The sequence below is a fragment of the Eutrigla gurnardus genome, assembly GCF_963514095.1.
Source record: "Eutrigla gurnardus genome assembly, chromosome: 8".
Lineage (NCBI taxonomy): Eukaryota > Metazoa > Chordata > Actinopteri > Perciformes > Triglidae > Eutrigla > Eutrigla gurnardus.
The window spans coordinates 7,963,620-7,973,222 of record NC_139922.1 but is presented as its reverse complement, the minus strand read 5'-3'; the positions used below and the strand labels follow the sequence as shown (position 1 = coordinate 7,973,222).

Sequence of the window (9,603 nt, the reverse complement as noted above, 5' to 3'; positions counted from 1 at the left end):
TTGTATTCATTTTATGACATATGTTCGACATATTAAAATTTTTTGGAAGAAAAAATGTTTGGGATCAAATAAATCCGGGGACCCCCTTCAGTAACTTTGGGGACCCATAGGGGTCCCGGACCCCCTGTTGAAGATCTCTGGTGCAGAGGATGCATAAAAAAAAAGCAACTTAGACAGAGCCATGCTTTTTTGCATGTGAACACGTTCCAGCATGCAAACTTTGTTTCTCTGCAGTCTGATCTTATTTCTTTCTGCCGAGCAGGAACATTGAATACAGGTGTGTGTGTGTGTGTGTGTGTGTGTGTGTGTGTGTGTGTGGTTTCACTTGTCTGATCAAAAAAGCCAGAGTTTTTGCTTAATTTCAACTGGCAAATTTTCAGAATTTTCTCCGTCGACCAATTAGGAAGAGAGAACATAGGTCCAGGTGAGATGCGGGGATTGAGCTCATTCGCTTAGCAAGCTAGCTTGACTGACTGTTTTGTATCAATTTTACATTATCTGCAGTGTTTGAGTCTGCAGGCTGCTCGACTGAAGTGACAGAGAATGTGATGTTACATATAATACAGTTGAGGGTTCTTAATGGATCATCTGTATGCTCTCAGTTAAAATGGATAGATTTAATTACAATCCCTTAAAATGTTACAACTTTAACCTTAATGGTGTATGAATAAAGACGATTGCAAAGCATTTATTCAAGTAATAATTATTTCATGAGTTTAATCCACGTGTGTTTCTCTGGTGTCTCTGAGGTGTCTGATTCCAGCTCGGCCAAACACCAGCAAGCAAAACACAGCCGTCATGACACCGTATGACCTCAACACTGTCTGGAGAGCGATCAAGAAGTCAGGATGTGATGTCAAGGACTGCCCTCGCCCCAAATGGGCGTAGACCAGTAGACGTATCTCAGCGGCTTGGTGACCCTGCAGCCAGCAGTAGTAGACACCTATTTCACAAAATCGCAATTCAGTGATATGAAAGAAATCGGAATAAAACAATAAACAAACTAGTGTCGAGAAGAACAGACAATTCAAACAGGAAATTGTTTTCAGGCAGAACATCAGGAATAATAAAACACAGTATGAGTGTGAAGGGACAACGATATTTATATATACACACACACACACACACACACACACACACACACTGAAGCTAATGTGGTGATGAGGGACAGCTGTGCAGGAAACTCAACAGTGATGACTGGTGGACAGGTGAAGAATAACACTGTAATATTCCAAGGCAAACATTGGGAGATGAGGGGGCCATTTTGTGTAGGGTATAGTTTTAAATAAATCTCAAGTAGCAGAATAACAAAATATAAAAAAAAAGTGATGAACACAAATGTATCACAATTCTTGTGCTGGCTGGCAGACGCAGATATTTAGTTTCATTACAGTCATCAGTTTCTGTTACCTGAGTCCTGAGGTTTTGCAGGTTGAAACACCAGGTGGTGTCCGGTGTCGATCAGCAGCCTGAGCGGCGTGCTGCTGAAGTTGTGACCCGGCGAGCGTTCAGATCTGTAGATGGGTTCAGAACCTCTGTCCCAAGCCACGGCCATGTGAGGTTGGGCCCCAGGACAGCCCAGGGTCAGGACACGGTTAGCGGGGTGGCTCAGGTAAAACAACGGCAGGGAGGCAGAACTGCAACATGGGAGATTCTTTACCTTAGAGAGGTTTTACGACTTTTCATGACATTAACTAGGAATATTAATCCCTCCATCTATGTGCTTACGTGTAACCCATAAATGCCACCAGAGCAAGGATCTTGGAGGATGGAGGAGGCTGATTTTGACAAGTGACGTGACAACATTTGACCTCCAGCTTGGCTCCAGCGCCGCTTCGCGTCAGTTGTCCAAACGCTCTGGGCACCGCCCCTGAGCCGCATGAAGCCACTGTGTGATTGGTCCGTCTGTAGCGCACATGAAGGTAGTGGGAGTGGACATAGCAGAGACCCACGCGGACCTGCTCTCCGGGTGTTCCACAGCGATCGCAGACTGACCAGGGCCGGAAGCCGGTGAAGACCCGGTATAGTGGCCGAGTCGAGCCGAGGCCTTTTCTGTCTTCCCTTTTCTTGCTTGTGCTTTCTGGAGCGAGCCTAGGAAGATCAGACTTCAGTTGGAGTCACCTCGTCATTGATTTAGCATTCACCAAAATAAAAGTAGAATGCACATTTGTAGACATTTTTCTCCATGTCTATGCTGTTATGTCTTCCATCCATCGACATGAGCATGTAGGAGGTTAAATGTGAAACAGCTATTATCAAATCAATTATTGAACGTCTCCAGTGATGATGGGATGTCCCCATAATGTTTGCAGAAACATGACAACAAACATCGACTTAAGTCGATGATTCATGTGGACAGCAGCGAGTCTATAGTTATCAGTAAAATAACACATTTATAATCATTAGTGTCCCCGTCTGTGTGGTCACCTCGGCGTGAAGCTGAGCGTACGGGCCTCCTGGATGTCCAGGTCATAACTGTAGAAGAAGTCCTTGTGAACGGAGCCGCAGATATAGATGCCGGAGTCGTCGGGTCCTGCTCTGAATATCAGCAGGCTGAAGAGACGGATGGAGAATCGACTCCGCAGGTCGCCGCTGTGAGGGACACTGCTAGAGTCCAGGAGCTTGTTGCCATGGTAATCAGTCAGGGCTCTGGTCTCCATGGAGCCGCTCTGATGTTTCCTTAAGAACCACACGACTGATTGGATCTGGAAACACACAAAGAGAATTAAATAAGTAAAATATATCCACTGACGGTCAATAATGATGATCAATACAGGACTTAAATTACTTTATCGGATGCTGAGATTAAAGTTACAGGCTCTCATTCTCTTTCTCGTGTGCTCATGTGTTACCCAGCTCCGGATGAATGCTTGATTTCTTCCTCTGCATATTTGTCTGTCTTCTACAAATTTTACCTGCCAGCAAAGCTGACGAGAGGCTTTGGATTGCAGCAGAAGAACAGCTCGATAACAAGCCCAATCATTTACACAGCTGGTAATGTGCAAAGAAAACAGGATAATATATGTTTCATGCACTTTGATGTTATGCTAATTCAATCAAACAAATCCTTCTTTGTGATTGGTTTAACTCAGTAAAACCATCAATAAATTGTGAGGGTCACATCCTCTCTTTCTGTCTTTTGGTAAAAATCTATGATATTGTCATGAAACTAACAGTACTCATTCTACAAGCATACTCGTCAAATTCTGTTTGAACAAGGCTGAAAATGTAGACAGTGTGGGGTCCATAGAGAGAGCCGGCCCTCCAACAAGGTCTATAGTAGAGATCAGGCCTTTGAAATCAATTGGTCTGGTTTGACGCCTGTGTTCAAAGAACTCAGTCAATTCACTGAATCAATAAATGCAAATTAATCTCCATGTTTTTCTTCTTTCCAAAGTCAGCAGCAATCTATATTAAAAAGTATTCAAACTTTTCATCAAAGAAATGAGCAATTTCCTATTTTCTTTGGTATTTTTTTCATATACAGATTTGCAATGATGATTGTTGGGAAATATGAATATGTATGTTGATGGTGTCCAAACCACATTTCTGTCCGTCTGATCATGTGACGAGTCGATTCAACATATGGTAGCTAGTCCTAGCTTTCTCTTTGACCGTTAAACTTTCCCAATGCTGACTGTGTAACTTTGGTGAAGTATAAATAGTATGAATATCAATCTGTAAATGAGCAGATTATGTCTCCTTTAAAATGGTTGCATTTTGAAAATGAAAAACTATTCAATGGCAGTTTGTCTTTTGACACAGACATTTTTGTCCTGAAGACATCATAATTCACATTAAAACAAAATAATTGAATAAATTAAAAACATCACAATGTTGACTTTATGACCAGTCTAGGTACCTGCTGTGGTTTGCAGTGGCAGGGCAGCTCCACGGTGGCTCCAGCCAGGAAGGCAGCGTTGGTGAAGCTCAGGAAGGCAGGACAGGCTCTTCTAGCAAAGATATCTTGCTTGTCCTCAGGAGCCTCGTAGCTCCACACCTCAGGGCAGAGGAGGAGGAAGAGGAGGAGGAGAGTGGGCGAGGGGGATGGACAAGGCATCATAGACATCACATAGGTTTTTACTTCAATAAAACATTTCAGCACAAACACACAGTCCTCCAGTGTGTTTGTTCCGTATTATTTTAAAATTCCAAGTTATTTTCAAAAGACAACAGCTTTGATGCAAACTGATGAGCCCACTAAGGACCCGTCCTCTGTTGCCAGCACAAACATGTTGAAGTCCAAGACCAGTCTCATTATACTTTCAGACAGAGCAAAAACTCCAGTCTTTGTTTGTGTACGGTAATTGCCTTCATGTCCTGTGTTGACTGCATTAAAATCCTTCTAGTGTCAAGACAAACCTTAGCAGAACTTGGACTGTGGTTGCTAGGGCAACAGCGTGCAACTTGCATCATACAAGTTCTGTTGGCAAAACACCATAACAACCCTGCAAATCACGATTCGGCACATCATGCTAGTTTCCGTGGCCATGGCCATGGATCAACTTTTATTACAAAAGTTACTTTTTTCAGACCAGCCTGGATACACAATACGGTTTTAATTGTCTTTCGGTCTTAGGCTCCAGGAACGGCAATGATGGTCTGTCTGCCGACGGGTAAATCCACAATCCAGTGAAATCTCTCCTGCATCCTGTAGAGATGTCAGTCTGCTGCATTGCCACATACTTTGCATTAGGATAAGAAACATTGTGCCAATGTGGAGCAACACACAGCTCATAATCCACAAGTTACATCAGTGAGCTTTGCTTCATACACTTAGTTTTCCCTTCAGGTCTTCTAGTCGTCGCTGTGATATAACACAGCAGAAATAAGTGAGTGCAGTGGAGTGGTTCCCTGCTGAGCTGCAGATCTGTGTACCATCAGGCCTCAGGACAATGGGCCCTAGTTTTGTGGCGCAGCGCAGGGCTGCGCAGGGTGGCGGAGCCGGCGTAATGCAAGTTTCGACCCGCGCAGCCTTGCGCACGGTCAGTTTGGCAGTTTGGTGGATCGCCTGCGCCAAGATGGGTGTGGCGGCGCAGCAGGGGGAGGCATCACAGATTCAGCTTAGCGTAGCGGAAGTTCCGTGGCAAAAAGCCTCGCCGAGACTGCGCTGAAAGCCCGCCAGCTCCAACCTAGTCTACTCTCGGCGCAAGGCGCAAATAAAGTCCATTCATTCAAGGCGAATTACAGCTGGAGGGGTGGAAGTTTGGCTGACGGCGCGCAGTGCGCACACGTCACCGAGACCTCACAGGCAGGTTTCCACAGTTCCAGGCACATTTAAATGCAATAAATAATCACAACAAACACTATTTAATGCAACTAATTGAATCAACACGTGAATTTATATCTATATAGATTGTCGCGTCACATCTGACGTCAGATCAAAGGCGCTTAACGGAAACTCAGCCTCTCGGACCAAAACATCTCCCTCTCTCTCTCCTGAGGGGTATTCCATCAAACTCGCTAAGTGCAAAGCCGGGCTAATTTCGATAAGCCTCGCTACCTTTAGCGAGAGTTGCGTTCCATCAACGTGACTTGAGGCACTCTCCGCTAAGTAACCATGGGAATTTATCCGACCAAACTAGCCTGCTCCGGGGCAGGCTAACCATCAGGCTTACTTTAGCGGGGGTTTCAGAGAAGTCCGTCTGTCGGAAACAACTGTACCAGCAGAAGGTTCCGCCAAGCCTAGTCCTCGTGATTTCGTCATGTGAAAGACCAAAAATGACTAAAATTACATATATCAAGTACAAACAGACTATATTTTCATCAAGCGTCTAAGAATACACGCTTGCAATTAAAAAAATATGAATAAATAGTTTATTTTGTTTAACACCGACTGGCCATATCTTTATCTAAAGCCCCCAGTTGGGTGAGTGGTGATGCTCCTGCCCCCGGATGTGGGCATCCCAGGTTCACATCCCGGCGAAGACATCTCATGTGTGTCTTTTTTTGTTTTTTTGCCTGTATAATTGTCTTTAGATCAGAGAATTAGACCAACATTTTACCTTAACTATGATAAATATGTCATACAATTTCCCCAGAACCCAAATATAACTTGCAAAAACATGATAGGCATAAAGATGTTATTATTAATAGCATGTTATAGATCCCAATGACAAAGGCATTGCTGCATGCAATTTTCAGCCACATAAATTCCTTTCAGGTGAGTTCATTAATAGGTTCATTGAATGTGTTCATTGAATTGTTGAGATAAATGAGTTGGTCAATGTAGATGCATTTACTAGGCCTATCTAAAAAAAAAAGAGAGAGAGAGAGAGTTCCGGACAAAGAAAGAAGTTTCTCAAACTTCCATAGTCGGGAATTGAACCGTGGCTGGCCGCATGCAAAGCCGGTACGTTACCTCTACACTATTGTCACGTTTGAGAAATTGTAGTCAGAGTTATATTAGAACATGTTACTCTTAACGGTACTTCCGTATTTAATCGTTCGGCAATTCTTGCACAAGCAGCCTCGCGATTTTTATTTATCACTACAGTATTCCCTTTATTGGTTATGATGGGTTTGTACTCCTCATACAGTTCCATCAATATTTTTTGCGTTGGTCTTTTCTGCCATTTTCTCGATGATTCGACATTCACGGTTCTGGTCTGGCTTCATATCCCGTGAACGGTGTAACACAAGACAACTTTAACCTGGCTTGAATTAGCCTCAACAAGGCGCGGCTGAAATGCGTTAATGGAACGGGTTTAGCCGCAAGTGGAAGTTGGCGTTAGTTCTAACCAGGCTTAACCAAGTAAGCGCCGCTTTAATTAGCGAGTTTGGTGGAATACCCCTCTGTTTTTTATAATATCGGCATTGTTATTATTATGATACGCACGCACGCACGCACAGCGCGTGATGCGCGTGGTTGGAGCGGCGGCGCTGCTTCTGTCATCGGGTTGTCAAGTGACGGAACTTGCACTGAACCTCCCCTAACGCATTAAAGGTGAGGAGAGGAGCTCATTTGATTGGTGAAGATCTGAATCGGCTGTATTAATCCCAGTCCACGCCTCGTCTCCTCCTCGTCTCCCACTCACGCCTTCTTCTCCTCCCTCTTTCCCACTTGCGCCGGTGGGCGAGACGGGAGGTGTGCCTGCGCGAGCCTGCGCGGTGCACGAAACTTGCAAAGTCCAGGCGGACACACCCCGTCGGCATGGCGCAGGTGCGTGTGAATGCTGACTGGTCTACGAAACTAGGGCCCAATGACTGAATGCAACACATTTCTGACCAACTTCACTGCCTGGAGACTCAAACAAGACTGCAGTGAAGTACCCTGGGTAGGCTACAGTAAGCTCGTTACAGAATGTGTCAGGGCTGCAGAATGCCTATCTGTGGGTGATACCTTGCTGTTTTTAATTACCAGAATGGAATTTATTTAATTAAAGCAATACATTTCACATGGCCAGGGGCAAAACTGTGATTTTTGCAGGGTATTATTCTATTTTTTCTATGCACATGTTTAATTTGGTTATCATGCATCTTTTTTTTCAGCTGACAAAAGTGTTTTTTTTTATAAAGAAATAAAGCAGTATTCCTGAAATGAGCAGCAGACCTGATATTCGCTTGACAAGGGCCAGTAAATCGTGGTTAAAAGGGGACTCGTTACTACATACTGTAATAGAAAAAGAAAGCTTTTGTAGTTACAGCACACAAATACATAAAGATCTACAAATACACCAAATGAGGTAAAAGATGCTCATTGGCAAATTCAAAAACTTTACGTTTAAGGGCAATATGGTTGATAAGAAAACATTTCTTTGTAACTATATTAAAACATCAGTCAATCTAAACGCTTGCCGAGGCGGAAAGGCGTAACAGAATACTACGCCTCTGAGGCAGCAACGGAGGTCTTCACAGAGCTGCATCAGAGGCGAGACAAGGCGCTCCAAGCACCCGATGTGGAAAAGATGTGACGTATTGAATACGTGTTACATTGGCGACACGCTGACGCCAGATTTAACTAGCTCAAAGCGTAGATCCGAAGAAGATAAACACCGGTAGTTGATCGTCTCACTCTTTTCACAAAGCCGGGGTGCTATCTAAAGCCGGTCGGTGGTTCGTGGCATATTTTGACTTGCCTTTCCAGCTGAATCGTCTGTCTAAAAGGGGGCTATAGAAACAAAACAAAAAACAATAATAAATTACATCTTTATGTAATCTCATGTGTTCAAAAGCTGCTTTGTCCTTTAAAAGATGTTTTAGAATTTGTCTAAATGTCAGGATGTAAACACATTTTTTAAATTGTTACATTAACTGTTTTTCTGATAAAAGAACATCCAGGAGGTTTCTCAAGAAATGACATTTGTATTATCTATCCTTGAAAGTGTTTAATCCTTTATTTCCTGCTTACTTTAGCATATAAAAGCACTTTCGTGTTCATGAATTTTGTGAATAATTACCCAAATGTATTAAAGTAGGGAACATGTTCACTTACCTGCTGTGAAGAAAGCAGGAAACACTCTGTATTTTACTATGGAACTAGAATTACCATTCATGGTCCAAAATTGATCCTAATCGACGTTTGTGTGACATTGTCATAGTTAACATGATTATTATTGAGATATAGGGCCCTAGTTTCGTAGACCAGGCGCAGTCAGCTTTCAGCGCACCTGTGCCGCCGACGGGGTGTGTCCGCCTGGACTTTGCAAGTTTCGTGCACCGCGCAGGCTCGCGCAAGCACACCTCCCGTCTCGCCCACCGGCGCAAGTGGGAAAGAGGGAGGAGAAGAAGGCGTGAGTGGGAGACGAGGAGGAGATGAGGCGTGGACTGGGATTAATACAGCCGATTCAGATCTTCACCAATCAAATGAGCTCCTCTCCTCACCTTTAATGCGTTAGGGGAGGTTGAAGGTGCGTGTCCACAGGGGCGATTTTAAACGCGAGTGGACGCGCCGCTTCCCAGTATTGCACGCTTGGTGGGCTGCCACTAGAGGATGATTGACAGGCGCTCTCCTTTAAACAACTAATTTTTGCAAGCGTTCGCGAGCGTTCCCGAGGCGGCGAGTCGAGCCCGGCGCCTCTGATTAGCATAAAGTAGATTCGACTTCAACTTTAGGCAAATGAGGAGCGGCCAACTCGCGCGCCGTCTCTTGACATTCGCCACGACGCTACCAGAATGCATTGCACAGCTTTTCACATAGACAATGAATGGGACGCGGGGAAACACCGCTGCCTGTGGACACGCACCTTCAGTGCAAGTTCCGTCACTTGACAAGCCGATGACAGAAGCAGCGCCGCCGCTCCCACCAGCTCATCACGCGCTGTGCGCGCGTATCATAATAATAACAATGCCCATATTATAAAAAACAGGAGAGAGAGAGGGAGATGTTTTGGTCCGAGAGGCTGAGTTTCCGTTACGCATGCCATCCGCCTTTGATCTGACGTCAGATGTGACGGGACAATCTATATAGATATAAATTCACGTGTTGATTCAATTAGTTGCATTAAATAGTGTTTGTTGTGATTATTTATTGCATTTAAATGTGCCTGGAACTGTGGAAACCTGCCTGTGAGGTGTCGGTGACGTGTGCGCACTGCGCGCCGTCAGCCAAACTTCCACTCCGCCAGCTGTGATTCGCCTTGAATGAATGGACTTTATTTACGC

At 44.4% G+C, this 9,603-nt stretch overlaps 1 protein-coding gene across 1 annotated transcript; it reads right to left on the bottom strand.

Moving 5' to 3' along the window:
• Positions 1 to 716: 716 nt before the first annotated feature.
• On the bottom strand, positions 717 to 4,060 carry LOC311017754 (Ig-like V-type domain-containing protein FAM187A; the record flags this gene model as incomplete). Its single annotated transcript, XM_084016332.1, has 5 exons — positions 717 to 943; positions 1,411 to 1,637; positions 1,729 to 2,091; positions 2,428 to 2,705; positions 3,863 to 4,060. The coding sequence occupies 5 exons, from the start codon at positions 4,058 to 4,060 to the stop codon at positions 717 to 719; spliced, it is 1,293 nt and encodes a 430-aa protein (XP_083872458.1).
• Between the last annotated feature and the right edge of the window lie 5,543 nt (positions 4,061 to 9,603).